The sequence below is a fragment of the Chaetura pelagica genome, unplaced genomic scaffold (genome assembly GCF_000747805.2).
Source record: "Chaetura pelagica isolate M959 unplaced genomic scaffold, ChaPel_1.0 scaffold397, whole genome shotgun sequence".
Taxonomy (NCBI): domain Eukaryota; kingdom Metazoa; phylum Chordata; class Aves; order Apodiformes; family Apodidae; genus Chaetura; species Chaetura pelagica.
The window spans coordinates 290,633-309,266 of NW_009953851.1; the positions used below are offsets into that span (position 1 = coordinate 290,633).

At 54.1% G+C, this 18,634-nt stretch overlaps 2 protein-coding genes across 2 annotated transcripts in view; both read left to right on the forward strand.

Annotated features, from left to right (window-relative positions):
- Window positions 1-10: 10 nt before the first annotated feature.
- UBL7 (ubiquitin-like 7) lies at window positions 11-6,177 on the forward strand. The gene is made up of 10 exons (XM_010001335.1): window positions 11-199; window positions 566-685; window positions 1,706-1,788; window positions 1,877-1,961; window positions 2,585-2,642; window positions 3,271-3,404; window positions 4,259-4,308; window positions 5,149-5,316; window positions 5,484-5,606; window positions 5,950-6,177. Exons 1-10 carry the CDS (start codon window positions 16-18, stop codon window positions 6,085-6,087), a joined length of 1,143 nt encoding a protein of 380 aa, XP_009999637.1. The 5' UTR covers window positions 11-15; the 3' UTR covers window positions 6,088-6,177.
- A 12,093-nt stretch (window positions 6,178-18,270) lies between these two features.
- The window catches only part of SEMA7A (semaphorin 7A, GPI membrane anchor (John Milton Hagen blood group)), a 36,262-nt gene continuing 35,898 nt past the window's right edge, over window positions 18,271-18,634 (forward strand). Inside the window, exon 1 of the mRNA XM_010001349.1 lies at window positions 18,271-18,382. Coding sequence (XP_009999651.1) covers window positions 18,271-18,382 — 112 coding nt within the window. The remainder of the gene's footprint in view (window positions 18,383-18,634) is intronic.

Below are 18,634 nucleotides of genomic sequence, written 5' to 3' on the forward strand. Positions count from 1 at the left end.
GGGGAGGAGGCCGGGATGTCCCTGCCGGAGTGGCACGTCGCGGTGAAGCTGGCGGATCAGCCTTTGGCTCCCAAATCCATCCTGCAGCTGCCGGAGACCGAGCTGGGGGAGTGCCCGCTGGGGGGCTGCAGCATCTCCTGCCTCAAGCAGCTCATCACGGGCAAGCTCCAGGAGTCCGTCCCCGACCCGGAGCTCATCGGTAGGTGGCTGTGTGTGTCCTGTCAAAGTCCTGCCACCTGGGGCCACCCTTTTTCCTCTTCTGGCTGCTTGGGAAGTGTTGACAGAAGCAGGGAGCTCAGAGGTGGCTCCAGAGCCTCGGTGACTCTGTGGCCTTTGTGCCATGTTTGCTTGGGCTTGATGGCCTTTTTCTAACACCAACGTGTCCCTTTGGGATCTCTTAGGAGAACTGAGAGGCTGGTCCTTCCAAAGGAGATGCCAAGAGTTCAGCCCCTGTGCTGCAGAGCACGTGCCAAGCAACTCCCAGGCAGTCAATCCTCAGCCTGCAAAGATCCCAGAGCCTCTCCCAGGCTGCTGTAGATGTTCCATCTCGAGATCTTTCTCCTAGATCTCATCTACTGTGGCCGTAAGCTGAGGGATGAGCAGACCCTGGAGTTTTATGGCATCCAGTCTGGCTCCACTGTCCACGTCCTGCGCAAGTCCTGGCCTGAGCCTGACCAGAAACCAGGTGAGGAGAAGACAGGCTGGGCTTCCATCTCTTGTGCCCTTGGGATTTGTTCCTGGGAGCCTGATGGGAGGTTTGGAGGAGGAATTGAGCCTTGTATTGATTTGGGAGCTCTCCACCTCCAACAGCAGCAAATGGGTGTTGTGTTTCCTTCCTGATGGAATGAGCTAGGTCATGAGGAGGGTGATTATCCCGCCCTTAATTGGCTGTGAGCAGTTTTAGGGTGTTGCCAGAGACTTGGGAACAAAATATCTGGTTGCTGAGCAGGTTGTGGGTTCCCAGTCTGTCTCACTGGAGTAAGATGGGTTAGAGGAGTAATACAGCTCCTCTTGTACACATAGAAACATACTTCAACACAGGAAGGACATGGAGCTCCTGGAGAGAGTCCAGAGGAGCCATGGAGATGATGGGAGGGCTGGAGCAGCTCTGCTCTGGAGCCAGGCTGGGAGAGTTGGGGTGTTCAGCCTGGAGAAGAGAAGGCTCCAGGGAGACCTTAGAGCACCTTCCAGTGCCTGAAGGGGCTCCAGGAAAGCTGGGGAGGGACTTGGGACAAGGGCAGGGAGGGAGAGGACAAGGGGGAAGGGATGAAAACTGGAAGAGGGAGATTGAGGTGAGACATGAGGAGGGAATTGTGGAGTGTGAGGGTGGTGAGAGCCTGGCCCAGGTTGCCCAGGGAAGCTGTGGCTGCCCCATCCCTGGCAGCGTTGAAGGGCAGGTTGGAGCAACCTGGGCTGGTGGGAGGTGTCCCTGCCCATGCAGGGGGTTGGAACTGGATGATCTTGAAGGCCCCTTCCACCCAAACCATCCCATGGTCCCATGTTTCTTGCCCACGTGGAGACTGGTGCTGTTACTCCTTACCCTGCCATCCTGGTACTGAGTCCATATCCTCCCCTTTTGAGTGGTGAAATCCAGGTGAATTCAAGAACCCCTCCCTGCAACTGCAGTGTGGGAAATCCCCTGTGGCATGTGCTAGGGAAGCAGCCAGAGGGAGAGCTGTGTTTTCTCTTGTGTTCCCTCCCCCAGAGCCTGTGGATAAGGTGGCAGCAGTGCGGGAGTTCCGGGTGCTCCACACCGCCCTGCACAGCAGCCCTGCCTACAGAGATGCAGTGAGTGGGGCTTCTTGTCCTCCCGGGGGCTTGTCCTTTTGTCTGTCCCTGCTCTGAACAGTGTCCTCAGCTCTGATTTCCCTGCTAGGTTTTCAAAATGCTGGGGAACAAGGAGTCTCTGGATCAGATCATCGTAGCTACTCCCGGCCTCAGCAGTGACCCTGTTGCTTTGGGTGAGTCTGGATGTGATCCAGAGGATCTGAGAAGAGCCAAATTAGGATGAGCAGTATTTAATTCCTGATATGGGGAAGGGAGAGTTCTCCTATGTGGAAAAAAAAGCCATTTTCACAGGAACACAGGTGTCAGAGCTGTGCTCTGTTGGGCTTGGATGCTGGCTCCAAAGGATTAGGGAGATGGAGCCCAAAGGAAAGCAGTGAGGAGAGAGGCTTTTTCCCTGCTGGAATGTGTTCCAAAAATGTTCTTTGCATCTAGCATGCTTGTTCTGGCCCAGAATTTCACTAGTCTTTTTGGCACATGGCTCTGAGACAGGTGGAATATGGGATGCATGTGGTGGGGATGAGCTGGATGCCAGTTTTGATCCTGCCCTGGAGGTGAAGCTGCCTGTGGGATCTCCTGGGAAAGCCCCAGCCCTTGAGTGTGTGTGGCTGGGATGGAGAGTCCCTCCAGGAAGATGCAAAACCATTTGGAGAGAACAGTAATAAAGTATTTCTGATGTCTGGTAGTGACTCAGTTCCTGAAGAACAATTAATTCTTTTGGTTTTTCCTTCTGGTTCTTGTTTGTTTGGCTTCTGTTTCACACATCCTGTCTCTTGGTGCATTTCTTGGTCCCTCCCAGGTGTCCTGCAGGACAAGGATCTCTTTTCAGTGTTTGCAGACCCCAACATGCTGGACACGTAAGTTCCTGGGATGCTTTTGTCACACAGGGCACTTCTCTGTGCTTAGGGGGGAGGGTTCTGCTCCTGCCAGGGCAGACACACCAGCCAGAGGGTCAGGACAGGACTCCTTTCCTCTCAGGGTGGTGAGAGCCTGGCCCAGGTTGCCAAGGGAAGCTGTGGCTGCCCCATCCCTGGCAGTGTTGAAGGGCAGGTTGGATGGGGCTTGGAGCAGCCTGGGCTGGTGGGAGGTGTCCCTGCCCATGCAGGGGGTTGGATCTGGAGGGTCTTGAAAGTCCCTTCCAAGCTGTTCCATGATTCCTCAGCAGCAGGAAAGAAGGAACTGATCCCTTGGTGCACCTCTGCCTCCACTGAGGGCTGAAACCAAAGGCCAGTGGGAGATGGGTCTGTGGTCACCTCCAGACCATCAGTCCTGTTCTAAATCCTCACAGGGGAGAGTTGCTCCCAGGAGGGGGAATGTGGGAATCACAGAGGAAACTTGGCTTGGAGTGAGGTGGGAAGGCAGGGGCTGAGGAAGGGCTTGGTGCCACCTGCCAGGATGGCTCTGCCCTTAGGTTCCTTGCCAGCATTAAGCTGTTGATTTCTTAGTTTCCCTGGGTGATTTGTTTTCCCCCCTCTTGCTCTCCAGGCTGATTCCAGCTCATCCTGCTCTGGTGAATGCCATTGTCCTTGTCCTGCACTCAGTGGCTGGCAGCACCCCCCTCCCAGCCCCTGAGACCTCCTCCCGAGCCATGGCCTCTGGATCCTACAGGGACATGCCAGGTATCATCAGCCACATGGATCAGTGGGGAACCTGCTGGGCTGCAGGGTCTGCAGGCACCTCTGTGCTCTGCTGACACAGTCATCTCCAGGCTTGAGGGAAGCCCTGGCACCTGGGGAGGAAGAATGGCAGGTCGGGGTGGAGCTGCTGGAAAGCAGCTCTGAGGAGAACGTTCTGGGAGTCCTGGTAGGCAGGGAATGATCCATGAGCCAGGAATGTGGCCAAGGGGGCCAATGGAATCCTGGAGTGCATAAGGAAGAGTGTGGCCAGTAGGTCCAGAGAGGTCATCCTGCCTTTCTGCTCTGGTGAGGCCACAGCTGGAGAACTGGGACCAGTTCTGGGCTCCCCAGTTCAGGAGAGACAGGGAACTGCTGGAGAGAGTCCAGGGGAGGGGGAAAAAGATGATTGAGGGGTTGGAGCATCTTCCTGATGAGGAAGGGCTGAGAGAGCTGGAGAGGAGAAGGCTGATGGGAGACCTTATCAGTGCCTGGCAGTATCTCAGGGTGGGTGCAGGAGGTTGGAGCCAGACTCTGCTCAGCAGTGCCCAGGGACAGGACGAGGGGCAACGGGCACAGGCTGGAACATGGGAAGTGCCATTGGAACGTGAGGAGAAACTTCTTGACTGTGAGGGTGACAGAGCCCTGGGACAGGCTGCCCAGGGGGGTGAGGAGTCTCCTTCTCTGGAGATGTTCCAGGCCCCCCTGGATGCAGCCCTGGTTGGTGCTGTGGCCTCTGCCCTGAGGGTGAACCTGGCTGCTTGGCCAAGGGTTCCACAGGGCTCTATCACATCTGGTGCATGGTTCCTGCCAGCACCCAGGTCTCTGCACCTGCTGATTTTCTTCTCTCTCTCTTGCAGGTGGCTTTCTCTTTGAAGGTCTATCTGATGATGAAGATGACTTCCACCAGGTGAGCAGCCAGCCCAGGTGGGACAGCTCTTTGGGACTTGCCATATGGGTTTCACTTCTGGCCCTTAAAGCCTCCAAAGGTTTTCCTTCTCTAATCAAGCTGCTCTGGCTCCTGGGGGTATTGTGGAGAAAAACATCCCTGGTGGGCTGCTGGTTGTGCTGGGGTGAGATCACAGAAGAATACAGAAGGTGTTGATCTTTGCCCTTGTAGGGAGGCTTTCTTCTCCAAAGACCAAGTGTTTTGTAGGAGATAATGGCAAGTTTGTGCCAAAAGGGCCTGTCAGTAGCTGCTTGTTTTGCTACAGGTTAATAACGCTTTGTTTGGAAGCTGGTGGATGATAGATTAACAGGTTTACTGCCAGTTTCGTTGGATCATAGAATCAGAATGGTTTGGGGTTGGAAGGGACCTTCAAGATCATCTAGATCCACCCCCCTGCATGGGCAGGGACACCTCCCACCAGCCCAGGTTGCTCCAAGCCCCATCCAACCTGCCCTTCAACACTGCCAGGGATGGGGCAGCCACAGCTTCCCTTGGCAACCTGGGCCAGGCTCTCACCACCCTCACAGCAAAGAATTCCCTCCTCATGTCTCACCTCAATCTCCCTCTGCCAGTTTTTATCCCTTCCCCCTTGTCCTCTCCCTCGCTGCCCTTGTCCCAAGTCCCTCCCCAGCTGAGTCTGGAATAAAAAAATCCCCTCCTGTGCATTTTTAGTCCTGCACCTGAGTTTCAGGTATTGGGGCTTGGGTATTTCAGGGCTCTGGGGGTGAGCACACGAGCCAAGTTTTCCTGGGACACAGGGCACCAAGCTGTGAGGTGGTTGTTTCTCCTCCCTCCATGCAGAGCACCAGATCTACACCATCCAGCAGCACCTCTGGGTCCCGCCCGGCTTCCCTTGGCTACGCAGGGGCTGCTGGACCCAGGCCCATCACCCAGAGTGAACTGGCCACAGCACTGGCCCTGGCCAGCACCCCAGAGAGCAGCTCCCACACGCCCACCCCTGGCACCCAGGTAAGGTGGGGGAGATGCTCCTGGGCTGTCAAAGCAGCTCTTGACTGAGCAGGAGCCCTGCTCGGGACTGGGAGCTCCTGCTGATTTATTCAAGTCTCTTCTGTGTGGGGTTGCTGGTTCCTGTTCCTCTGCTTCTCCTGATCCATAGTCCACTTGTTTCCTCCTAGGGTCACTCCTCTGGGACCTCCCCAATGTCCTCCAGTGTCCAGTCAGGAACACCCATCACCAATGACCTGTTCAGCCAGGCCCTGCAGCACGCCCTGCAAGCCTCGGGGCAGCCCAGCCTGCAGGTCAGTGCCACAGCCTCTTCCTCCTGGAGCTTGTGCCTGCCCCATGTCATCCCATGGGGTGTTGTGGGGTGGAGGTGGTGCCTCCAGCTGCCTCCTGTGGCAGGATGTTAACCTGAAAGGGACATCACTAGGGAAGTGCTGGCATGATAAGCTGATGGAAGAGTACAGGGGGTGGCCTGGTGGGTCTGGGGAGTCTGCAGCAAGGCTTGGAGCTTTCAAGATCTGTGCACTTGGCAGTGCAGTGGTGGGCTGGAGAGGTGGGAGAGGGGCTGTGGGTGAGGCTGTTCTGTTTCTGCTTGGACTCTCACACCTACTCTTGGCTTCTCCTGTTTCCTCTCTGCAGAGCCAGTGGCAACCCCAGCTGCAGCAGCTGCGGGACATGGGCATTCATGATGATGAGCTGAGTCTCCGAGCCCTGCAGGCCACTGGAGGGGACATTCAGGCTGCCCTGGAGCTCATCTTTGCTGGTGGGGCTCCCTAGCTCTTTTTTGGGGGGGCAGGAGAGGCTGGTGAGTTGCACTGAGGTGGCAACCATTCCTTGGTTTGGGACTTGGCCCTGAAACACTCTGTGCCCTGAGGTTCCTCCCTCCAGCCTGGAGTGGCTGGGATGGCTGCTCCTTCCCTTGCAGGTGGGCACTGTGCTCCTGTTGGAGAGCACTGACCATGCTGAGGGCAGCTCCTCCACCTCCACATGTTTTTCTCCAGCCTCTTCCTTCTGGCCATCAGAGATGAGACCTCAGAACTTTACCCAGCATGGAGAAAGTGGTGGCTCTGTATGTTGGAGAGATGTGGCACCTACAGTTCTGCAGCCTTAGATCTGTCAGCATGTTCTCCTGCCTCTTGTTCTGTTCCTGCCTCAGTCTACCTTGTTTTGCTGTCGTGGTCCCTCTGTCTTTGGCTGCATTAAATGGACTGTGTTCATTGGGGGGGGCAGGAGAGGCTGGTGAGTTGCACTGAGGTGGCTGTGACATTCCTTGGTTTGGGACTTGGCCCTGAAACACTCTGTGCCCTGAGGTTCCTCCCTCCAGCCTGGAGTGGCTGGGATGGCTGCTCCTTCCCTTGCAGGTGGGCACTGTGCTCCTGTTGGAGAGCACTGACCATGCTGAGGGCAGCTCCTCCAGCTCCACATGTTTTTCTCCAGCCTCTTCCTTCTGGCCATCAGAGATGAGACCTCAGAACTTTACCCAGCATGGAGAAAGTGGTGGCTCTGTATGTTGGAGAGATGTGGCACCTACAGTTCTGCAGCCTTAGATCTGTCAGCATGTTCTCCTGCCTCTTGTTCTGTTCCTGCCTCAGTCTACCTTGTTTTGCTGTCGTGGTCCCTCTGTCTTTGGCTGCATTAAATGGACTGTGTTCAACCTGCCTGGTTTGGGTTGTGATCTGTGCCAGGGTTGTGTTCCAGATCTCCAAGGCTGTGTGCTTGGTTGGATGAAGGGCACTGGAGGTTCTTTCCCTGCTGCAGGCCTGCTGGTGTCTCAGCAGAGGGCACTCCTCTTCCAGGGCACTGCTGTGGCTGGGGGAGAGAGCTGTAGCTGCCCTGGGTCATCCCAGTGCAGAAGAACTAGAGGACTTCTCCAAGAAGGTGCTGCAGAGAAGCATCACATCTCTTTCTTTAGCAGGAGCTAATCTGTTGTGTTGGGTCAGGCTGGTAGAGCCCAAGCTGACAAGGCTGCAGGAGTTCATGGCCACCACAGGGTGACAGCAAGGACAAGCCCAAGGGTTGAGGCAGTGGCCAGGGAGTGTGAGGTGCTGCCAAATGACATGGGAGAGATGCCTGCTCCCTGCCCAGGTCAGCCTGGCTGCAGCCAGTGTTTTCCAAGAGTGTTTCCTGATCCTGGGTGCCACCTTGGAGGTGCCCAGGACCTAAGCTGTAAAGATAAAGACATTTGCCTGTAATTGCAGGCAAATAGGAACTGAGAGAAGCCAGAACCTAGCTGGGCTTCACTCCCATTGTACCACTGGGCTTAACCGGGCATGAAGATGGGAGCTGCTCTGCCTGAAATGCCACCATGTGTTACTAGGGAAGCTAAAAGCAGCAAATCCTTCCTCTGTGCTGCCTCCTCATTGCTGTCTGGGTCCTTACATGGTTGGTTGCTGCTAGATCTCAGCTACCACCTAGCAAATGCTGGGTGGTTCTCCCCAAGGGGTAGACTGATAGGCTTTAATCCTCTCCAGAAGATTAGGTCTCTCAGGAGCAGGGGAGGGGGCCTGTTTTTTATCTCTCAGTATAGAGGAGATAAGATGTGATGGTCATAACCAACTTTCCTGCCTTGATCCACCCTTCCGGGTGGCTGCTCTCATGACCTGCTGTGGGAAGCCTGCCCAGATGATGGTGGTCACTTTGCTGTGTGTGAAAACTGATTCATTTGTTCCCATCTCTGCTTCCTTCCTTCCTTCCCTGCTTTGCCTGCCTCCTTTCCCCACAGTGGGGACCAGCCCTTCTGTCACCCTTAATCCCCCGGGGCTAACCAAGGATTAGCTGGATCACAGCTGCTGCTGCCCAAAGCTAGGAAGCATCTGCAGGGACTTGCTCTGGGACCAGAGCCACTTCCTTGACTTGCACCACTTCAATTCCCAGCTTGGGTTGTCCCCAAATGGTAGTTTTTTCAGTCCAGACTTTCCTCTTATGATTTGATCCCTTGGTACGAAGGAGTTTATTCTGTAATAACAACCGTTTCTCCTTCTCCCTGCATCTCCAGGTCATTAAGAATTGCCTGGATGTTTTCTGTGGGAAGAACTCTTTTTTTCCAGTACCTTCCACAAATGGCTTTTCTTGCCTTGGAGCCCCACGTCAGACACATTCCCTGAACTGGCTGGAGCAGAGGAGAACTTGGCACCCACGTTCCCGACGCTGCTGCTGCGTGCGCTTCACTTCCCTCGCCTGCCTAGAATAGATGTGCTCAGCAACCAGGCAGATTTAGAGCTGCAGGGATGGGAAGAGAGACTCTGCCTGGCGCCTGCAGGGCTGCTGATGGAGGAGGAGGAAGGGAAACTTTGCTGCAGGAGATCTTCAGGAGAGGGAAAGCGTGGAGAGCTTCAGAAGGGACCCTGCAGGGTGAGCGTTGCTTTCCTGCCTGCTCTGAGAACCTCCTGGCTCCCTGCTGGGGGGTGAGAGCCTTGCTGGCAGCCACCTCTGTCTGCAGGGAAAACCTGGCCAGTGCAGCCCCTGCCAAGGGGGAGAAACTGCCTGGGAGGAGGCACAGAGTCCTTTGGAGCAGCACGTTGCCTGGGGTTAGCAGCTTAAATGTGGCTTCTGGGGATGTAGCCTGAGGCATCTTCTCTGGGCCAGTTGTCCTGCCTTGTACAGTCCTTGGAGGAGTCTGTATCCTAAGGGGCACTGCACAAAAGGGTCATGTTGCTGGGAGATGCTGCTATTGTTGCTGGCTGAGAAAGCAGCTGAGTCGAGGCACTGACTTGGCAGTGGCTGAGCACAACAGTGCAGCTTGTTGGGAGCAAACTGGGATGCTCTTTATCTCCTGCCTACCTGTTCCCTGGGGTCTGTTCTTGATGCCACTGCCCTGACACCTTCTCCCCCTTCCTCCTGTACCAGCTTCACTCACTGCTTCCCAGTTTAGAGTAGAGGTGCAGCCATTCTTACTGGGCCTTGGCTTGCCTACATCCTGCCCAGCCTCCATCACTGTTTGCCAGCCAAACCTCTGTGGCCTGACCTCTTCCCAGGCACTGCTGCAGATGGGGGGGTTGTTTCTTGGCTGACCCCTTGGAAGAGGTGGAGGCCAGGCCATGGTTCCCCAACGTAAGCTCTTCCAGTAGGGACTTTCTGGTTCTGACATCAAAGAGAAGTGTTGTGGTTCATTTCCTTCTCTTGCTGGTAGTGAAGCTGCCAAGGGAAGCAGGACCAGCAGCTCCTCTGTTTTTGGTAATCTTTATTTCTTCTGGTGCTTTACCATCAATGCTGGCACCTCGTGGACACCTGCAGGGTTGGCAGTTTGCCTGGGATCTAGACTCTTCACCCTGTGTGCCCCTTCTCTTCTACTTGGGCCACTTTGGCTTTATTTTCACTGTTCCTGCCTGGGTTTGTTTAGCCTGAGGCAGTCTGGAGCCTGCCTGTCTCCCTGAGGAGCAAAGTGATGGTGTGGGAGGGTAATTTTTCCAGCAAAAAGGGAACGTGGAGATGGAGCAGAATCCCCCAGGCCTCGTGTCCGTGATGGCTTCTGCAGTGCCCCAGCCTGTGTGACTCCTCACCTCCATCCTCCTCCATGTCCATGATGCTGGAGCCTCCCCTGTGTGTGAACACAACCAGCAAGTTCCATCCCAGGAGCAGATGTTGATGCTGGGAGGTATGAATTGTCTCTCTGCAGACACAGTCTCTCTGGTGTGGGCGTCCTCGGGTGGTTTGTTGAAGCAGATCATAAACAGCCCAAGTTTTGAGCTCTTCAGCCTTGGTTTCTGGCTCCAAATGGAGGGATTTATCTCTCTGTTTACCTCTCCAAGTGGAGAGATTTATCTCCCACATGCCTCCAGCATCTCAGACTCTTCCTTGCTCCCCCAGCCAAGCAGAGGCTCTTCAGTGTCCCCTGCTTGCAGGACCCTGGCACAGGACCCAATTCCCCAGCAAAGCACCTGAAACCAGTGTCACCCACAAAGAAATGTGCAGGAACCAGCAGACCCACCACTGCAGTGCTCACCAGGGGGGTCTGCTGAGCTGGGGGGGCATCATTCTCTTCTCCCCAGCAATGTGGGGCTACACATTTTGCCCTCCCAGCTCCTCTATGGCACAAAGATTCCAAAGCCTGGTGAAGATGACATTCTCCAGTGCTGCTGTGGTGCAGGATCCAGCAGCTTCACATCTTCCTCAAGATATTCCAGGGCAGGAGAAGGTTTGAGCAGCACATCAGGAGACATCCCATATCATACCAGCAGGGAACTTGTCTGGCAGAGCCATTGCCCAGTTCTTGCTTCTTATTTTTTTGCAAAGGTCTCTGGTTTCCTGGCTTCTCCCAGCTTTGGGGGAAGAGCTGAAGTGCCAGGAAACACTTGGATAACTTTTAGTTTCTCTGAAGTTATTAGGTCTGCTGAAAAGTCTCACTGAGGGGGCAAAAGGAAAGAGGGGACAGTGGGGCCTGGTGGGATTTCCTTGGCAAGAATGAAATGTTGGTCTTTCTCAGGTAAACTTTTGAGGGAGGAGTTTTCCTGATGCTGGGATAACTGGTGAGGAATAAGGTGAGAGCCAAAGGTGGCAGAGCACAGTCCTGTGGGACTCAGTCCCTTTCCTAGCACCATTTTTCCTTAGAAGTGAGGAAAGGGGAGCTCTGTAGTCCTTAAAACATCCTTTTAAGGAGCTGCTGCTTGGCCTAGCTGAGTGTCCCTGTGATGCAACTGGAGAGCAGCACCATAAACTAGTGGTTTAAGGCAACTAGTATGGTTTCATGGCAACTGACTGGGTTTGAACTTGGTGCAGGCAAGAACTGCAGAGCAAACATCCCACCACAAGGATATTTCTACTTCCCACTGTTTGCTTCTAGATGTAGACTATTTTAATCCTTGAAAAATCACAGTGCTTATGAATAATCCTTTTGTACACAGTGGTGCATGTGGCTTCTCTTCCTGCCTTCTAAGGATGCTGGAGTTGGAGAGTATCATAAGCAAAAGGAAAGTTCAGAGGGAAGATAAACATCCCTCTTGACTTTGAAGTCGAGACAATGGCTTTGACCAGGGAGCTTCCTGGCTCTTCTCTTGAGTTGAGCTTGGAAACTTGAAAATAAACTACCCCAAAACCCCCCAATACACTTCAGGTGAGACCTGGGATTTTTGGGGGAGCATTTCTGACCACACACAGTCTCTCTAGCTGGTTTCTGGGTGTCCCAGGCTGCCAGCACATGGGGGGGGGTTGGCCCAGAATCACTGAGACCTTAATTTCCCCCCCATCAGTGAAATAAACACCTTGTTGGTTTCAGAGCACGATCCAAGTTTTGAGCAGGGTGCATTAGTTTAGATTTTGAGTTTGAGGGAGAAGCTAGAGAGCTCTGGGGCTGATAAAAACATCAGATGGGTTAGTTAGGATCAGAGCCAGAGTCCTCTTGTCTTCCTGCAATGGATGTTGCAGGAAAAACTTGAGAACAGGGTGTGTGGAGAAAGATCTGTCTCTAATGGATTTTCCAGCATCCAGTTGTCTGAGGTTTAGGGATTTTAGAACTAGTTAATGGAGTGTTAACTATTAACAGACTCCACAGCTGTAGCCTCCTTGGCTCCCCCACAGCAAGGAGTCCTGGGGGTTGGCCAGATCTTCCAACTCCATGACCCACAGGAGTGTTCAGGAGCTGGAAGGAGGAGATGAGGTGGCACTGGGCTGTCACACTCTTAACAAGGTGGCAGTGGTCCCAGCAGAGCTCTGAGGTTGAATTTTGGGGTGCCTGGGATTGTTGTGGCCAGGGAAGCAGCAGCAGGTTGTCAGGATACCTGGGGAAGTCAGGCAGTCAGGGAGAAAATGGTCACTTAATCTTGCTAAAGCAGACAAGGTTGCTCTTGGCAGCAGAGCTCTGTAATCCCCCAGCAGTGCTCAGCAGGCTGCCCTGGGGTCCTGCAGAGCAGGCTTCAAACTGTTGACTTCAGTGTTAATGGGGTTGTTGGAGTGTTTGTCTTTCCCTGGCCCTGCTCCAGGGAAGTGGGGAGAGCAGGAAGCCTCAACAAGAAAGGAGGGAGGAAGAAAAGGCAGCTCTTCCCTGCCCAGGCCAGTGTCCCTTTTAAGAGAAAAAGAAATCCAGTGGGTCCAGCACAGGGTGAGATCCTGAGCTGTTCCCACTCTCCTGCTGGAAGGGCTGGCAGGTTTCCCACCTCTGATGGAAAGAGAAACCAGTGCATCTGTGGTGCTGAGCCTTGGGGTCACCAGGCAGGCTCTGAATTAGGGCCAAGGACAGTGCTGAGCTGCAGACACTCACCTCCTGCATCAGCTGGCCCAGGGTTGGCTTGCAGGGGCCAATATGGGAAGGAGGAGCAGGGGATGGAGCCCTTCTTGGATGTCCTTCCCTTCCTGGCCAGACAGCACTGCTGGAAGTCCTTGAACACTACAAGGTCAACTTAATATCTTGAAATTAGTTTGTTTCCCTGAGCAGTCTCCACCTAATCTTATGTCTGGCCAGTTTGGAAGAGGTTCTATTGGCTTTTTTCCCAGCAGCAGTTTGAAGTGGCCTCTTGGGGACCAGGTGACTTGCTTTGATTCCCCAGAGGGGGGGAAAAAAACTAACGTGTGGGCTGAAACTCCAAGCTGGGGGTGGGAGGGCAGGTTGCAGAGAGCAAGGCTCCATTTTGGGTGTCATCAGGAGGACATCAACAGTCACCTGCTTGATGTCCTTGCTTGCTTCCCTGACTCCTTTTTAAAGCCCTGGGGGTGGATTTAGCACCCTTTGGTGACCCTTCTTGTGCTGTGCTGTCCTTCAGCATCCTGGTAGGGCTCAGAGGGGCAGGTCTAGCAACCAACCAGCCTCCCCCAGACCCAGTTCAGTGTCAGCAGCTGGTGTGGATGAACTTAGGTGAGAGAAAGACTCCTGGGGAGGCTGAGGGACTGACAGGCAGTGCAGGGAGTGGCTTTAGGAGGGGATGGTTGAGGTTTTGGTAGCTGTCTGCAAGGAATGTGAGTTGGAGGGAGGGTTTGTGTGTTGAAAGCTGAAGGCAGCAGCTTGCTGATAAATGATCTGCTTGGCTTCCTCCTCACTTGGTCTTCTGGGGACTGAAAGGCCTGTTGGTCAGTGCCAAAAGAAACAGGGAGTGGAATTTCACTTTTTTCAAAGTCCACACTTCTAAGTCTACTTGCTCCCAAAGGTGAAATGGAAGGGGTAAGAAAGAGAAGCTCTGGATTTCCAAAGCTCTGTAATGTCATTTATACGTCACTTAATGTCTCTTCTCAGCAGTGCTCAGTGACAGGGCAATGGGCACAGGAGGGTCAACCTAAACATAAGGAAAAACTTCTTCACTGTGAGGGTGACAGAGCCCTGGGACAGGCTGCCCAGGGAGGCTGTGGAGTCTCCTTCTCTGGAGATGTTCCAGACCCTTCTGGACATGTTCCTGTGGGATCTGCTCTAGGGGATCCTGCTCTAGCAGGGAGTTGGACTGAATGATCTTCAGAGATCCTTTCTGACTCTGACTGGGTTAGGAAGGCTGGTAAACCTTTCATCCAGTGAGACTCTGGATTTGGCACTGACTGAATTCCTCAAGGCAGTGGCAGTTGTGTGATGTATAAGGCAAGGGGTTGGTGGTGGCAATGAGGTTTCTAATCAATTCTGAGGAGCCAGGCTACTGGGCTTGTTGTAGGCCAAAATCAAAGACTTGCATTCATCAAAACCTCATGAGTTTGGCAAACAGAAGGTTTATACTTGTGTCTCAGCCTCGTGGCACATCAGTGCTCCCAGCAACAGGGTCCCTGAAGGGGAGGGACCTTCAAGATCATCTAGATCCAACCCCTCCCACCAGCCCAGGTGCCCCCAAGCCCCATCCACCCTGCCCTTCAACACTGCCAGGGATGGGGCAGCCACAGCTTCCCTGGGCAACCTGGGCCAGGCTCTCACCACCCTCACACTCCACAATTCCCTCCTCATGTCTCACCTCAATCTCCCCTCTCCCAGTTTTCATCCATCCCCCCTTGTCCTCTCACTACACTTTCAGGTGAGAAGTTTCTCCCCATCTTTCTTGTAGGCTCCAAATTCTTTGTCCTGTTCTGCAGATGACCTGGCTGGGAACAGCCAGAAACTGAGATGCACTTGGCAGGTTTATGGAAGAGGTGGCACAACAGGGAAAAAAAGATCTTGCCTGGCTTGTGGAGATGTAAGAATGTTTGTGGTGTTGGGGTGTTTTTCCAGGGAAGATGGGTGTGTTCAGACCAGTCATACCTTGGGTCACTTTACTGACCTGTGGTTAGCAGGAGGTAATTGCTAGGTTCTTGTGCAAGACACTTCAGCTAAACCTGCCTTTCTCTAATGAAAAGAGAGGTTTCTCTCATAAAAACCAGGAGGTTTCATAATGGTTAGACTGCCTGGGTCACAAACACTGCAGTGGGGAGTAACTGCTCCTCCTGAGGCAGACCTGGGGCTGCCTTCTGGTCTACCTTGAAACTGAGTAGCATGATCTGGGAAAAGCTGCTCTGTGGAAGTTGTGATCCTTGAGTAAAGCAGTTGGAAACTTCTGTGTGTGGGAGTGGGGCTGAGCAGGGAGTTGGTGCCTGGAATTCTATCTCCTGTGCACACATTCTTGACCCCTGCTCGAGGACGTGGCATGTGGCCCAGCAGGTCTGGAGCAAACAAAACACCCTCCAAGTCTTTGCTTAATGCCCAGGGGGGTTCTGGCTGTTTTTCAGGGCACCCTTCTGGGTTCAGCACCCTCTGCAAGCTGGTCCAGGGTTGGAGCAACGTTGAAACTAGCTCTGCTCTCTCTCCCAAGCTAGGAGCTGGGCTTCTCCTTGGTCAGAGGTGGCACTGTGTGGCTGTGGGACAGTGCTGCCCCTGGGGACCTCATGCTGGGGTTGTTCTCCATGTGTGTCATGTCACTCCATGAACACAGGAGCAACATCTGCTGGAAATCACCTTCCCAGTGTTGTCCTGTGGAATGATCTGTTTATGCAGCTGTGGGAGCCTGTCTGGCTTGGCCCTGCTGATCAGCCACACTTGTGCCCTGAAAGAGCTTGTGGGGAGGAAAAAGAAGGCTGAGAGGAGCTGAAACTTCTAGAGGGAGCAAGTGAAAGCTCAGGTTTAATAAACACCAGTCATTTGAAGAGTTATAACCAGCATTTGGGGCAGGGTGCTCATCCTTTCCTCTTCTACTTTCTTCTCCTCTGCTGCAGGCTGCCTTGCTGGGGAGCTGGCACGTGGAGCTCTCACCCAGGGTTGTATTTAACTGATTCACACTGAGCTGCTGCTCAGCCTCTTGCTTAGCAAAAAGCAAAAGGTGCTACCACATCATTCTGAACCCAGGGCCACAACAGTCATGTCCATGGGGTGGCTCAGCTAGGAGATGTCTTGAGGTAGAAGGAGCCTGGAGCCAAACCCCTCCTGACTCTTGGGAGAGTTTGAAGCTGAATTTTATACACAGGAACGTCGTATTTAGCTCTAAGGAGGAAAAAACCCTCCTGCAGAATCCCCAGCATTGCTAGTTAAGGGCAAGGGAAAGGGAAGAGCAAAGGATTTGCTGTTCTCATATGGCAGAGAAACTCTCCCTGTTCATCTCTGAGCAGAACCCTTCTGGATTCCCAGTTGGCAACTTCTTGAGTGGGAGTTGGAAGCCAGTTTCCCATCCCACCAGCTGCATTGTGTCATCAGAGGCAAAGCAGATAATCACATATGCAGCTCTCAGTGTAGCCCAAATTTGGGCTGGGTGCAAAATGCTCCGTCCTCATATCTGTTCAGGAACCAGCCCTGGGTTGTGTGGCTTAGGCTGGTGCTTTACAAATGGTGTTTCTTTTTTTCACTCCTGCCTGTGAGAGCCTTAATGAATTAGATCGTTTCCAGGGAGTCTTCTCTGAGGGGACTAATGGGTTTTAGCACCTCTGGGAGCAAGGGGGCAGGTGGAGCAATAAATCTCCCTCTGGGAGGGGTGGGGAACGGGCAGTTGTTTCGAGTTGAGCAGCAAAGCAAACTGGTTCAAGGCTGGGAAGCACCACGGCCACAAATGAGACAACCCCAAGATGATTTGTGTATTATCCTGTAATTACCCAAGCAGATATTTGCTTAAAGAGAGAGAGAGAGATGAAACCCCTTGTGTAGAATCAGTGGGAAATCCCTCTGGGTCCTTACAAATCCACCGTTAGCTGGCTCATTAGGCTGGTTTTTTTGTTGCTTCTTCCAAAATGCCCCCTTTTCCCCCCCCCTCACCCTCCCACCTTCAGGAGAGCTGGGTTGAGCTTCAAACCCAACTTTGAAGAGCCCAGCTGTGCCTCATCCTCCTCCTGCCTTCCCCCTGGGGATCTCCTATTCTGGTCACGTCCCACCTCGCTTGCCTTTGCATGTGATGATGCCCTGCTCTTCTCATTAACAAACCTCCCAGCACTTCACAAAGCCAGGCAGCCCTTCCCGGCCTCCCGGGAGGATTGGGGAAGCTTTGCCAAAGCCAAGTGACTTCCCAAAGGTTGCCCTGCAGCCCCTTTGGCAGGCACAGCCCTCCCAGCAAGGTGTGCTCAGCATCCCCTCCTTCTGAGATGCATTAGCATCACAAAAGCAAAGGCAGGGCTCTAGGGAAGGGTCCTTTCTTCCCTTTCTTCCCTCCCCACCCACCCCCAAGTGGATTTCTGAGCTCTGGGATGTCATTCCCTGCCTTTGCTCCCTGCACCTTCGGGTTCAACCGGTCTAGTGAGGGGGTGACAGGTCTACAGCTGAGAGTTGACATCGTGGCTCTGGAATGTGTCTCGGGATTCTCCTGGCTTGTAGGGATGAATGGATCTCTGGGCAGTGTTTTATTTCACTAGGAGTGCCTCTGTGTGAGGTGGCAGCAGGAAGAGGGTTGGCACAGGAGGTGTGAAGCTGCATCCTCCTGGTGGTGAGGGTGGCTGGGGCCAGAGAGTTGGTCTCTGCAGCCTTGGGCTGCTGCTTCTGGTGTGTTCTTACACGTTTCCGTTCTCATTTCATTTATACCAACCTTGAATGTTCCTCTGATGAGACCTGGAGGTAGGTTGGTGACAAGGCTTGGGTCAGCAGCAGCTCTTCTCAGGAGCCTGATGATGAACAACCAGGCTCCCACTTTCTCATCACAGAATCCCAGAATCCCGGGGGTTGGAAGGGACCTGGAAAGCTCCCCCAGCCCAACCCCCTGCCAGAGCAGGGGCACCCAGAGCACATCACACAGGAACGTGGCCAGGGGGGTTGGAATGTCTCCAGAGAAGGAGACCCCACAGCCTCTCTGGGCAGCCTGGCCCAGGGCTCTGGCACTCTCACAGCAAAGAAGTTCTTCCTGAGATTCACACGGAACCTCCTGTGCTCCAGTTTGCACCCAGTGCCCCTTGTCCTGTCACTGGACATCACTGCACAAAGCCTGGCTCTGCCCTCCTGACACTGCCCTGAGCGTGTTTGTGAACATTGAGTCTCTTCCTCTCCAAGCCCAACAGACCCAGCTCCCTCAGCCTTTCCTCAGCAGGGAGATGTTCCCCTCCCTCCAGCATCTCTGTAGCTCTGCCCTGGGCTCTCTCAAGCAGTTCCCTGTCCTTCCTGAACTGAGGGGCCCAGAACTGGCCCCAACACTCCAGCTGCAGCCTCACCAGGGCAGAACAGAGGGGGAGCAGAACCTCCCTTGACCTTCTAACCACCCCATTTCTAACCCACCCCAGATGCCACTGGCCTTCTTGGCCACAAGGACACATTGCTGGCTCATGGTCACCCTCCTGCCCACCAGCACCCCCAGGTTCCTTCCTCCTCCCCTTGCTCCCCACCAGCTCAGCCCCCAACCTGTCCTGGGACATGGGGTTGTTCTCCCTTCCCTGCCCAGAAGCAGAGGGGAAATAAAGGACCCTCAAAAAACCAAACCAAACCAAAACCCCTTCAGGTACCAAGCACTGAGGATCAGCTCCTGGTTGCAAAAGCCCCTGGGCAGGGGCAGCCCAGCCAAGTTCTCTGCGGTCCCGCCCTCGGCGCAGCATTGGCTGCCCTGGATGCTGCTCCCGCTTTTGTACCGGCCCGGCAGCGATGCAGCCGCTGCTCTCACAAGCTGCTCGGGGCTGCCTCGGGGAGTAGGAATGGCCAGGAGGTGGCTTCTTCTTCTCCTCCTCCTCCTCCTCCTCGGGGTGGCCCTGCTGGGGGCAGCGGGGCGCTCCAAGGTGAACCCCAGGATCATCGCGGCTCCCCAAGGTAAGTCCCGGGCTGAGCTGCTGCTCCCTGCACCCGCTGCTTGCCACCCAGCTCCTGGCTTGGGAGGAAAACTGCCCTTTTTATTAAAAACCCTGGCCTTTTAAAATGCTTATCCTTACTCTTTGTCTCTCTAGGGAGACTTCTGTCTCATGGAGCTGAGCTAAAAATGCTCAGGAAGGGGTTTCAGGCTTCCTCGGTGGCTTTTAACTGCATTTTTAGCTCCTTCTTCTTGTCAAGTCCTTTATATATCTT

Excerpts from the sequence above, each read along its gene's own strand:
- UBL7 (XM_010001335.1), top strand. The coding sequence starts at position 16 with ATGTCCCTGCCGGAGTGGCACGTCGCGGTGAAGCTGGCGGATCAGCCT. Across the intron at positions 4,309-5,148 it reads ATGAAGATGACTTCCACCAG|AGCACCAGATCTACACCATC; the intron begins GTGAGCAGCCAG and ends CCCTCCATGCAG. Across the intron at positions 5,607-5,949 it reads CGGGGCAGCCCAGCCTGCAG|AGCCAGTGGCAACCCCAGCT; the intron begins GTCAGTGCCACA and ends TCCTCTCTGCAG.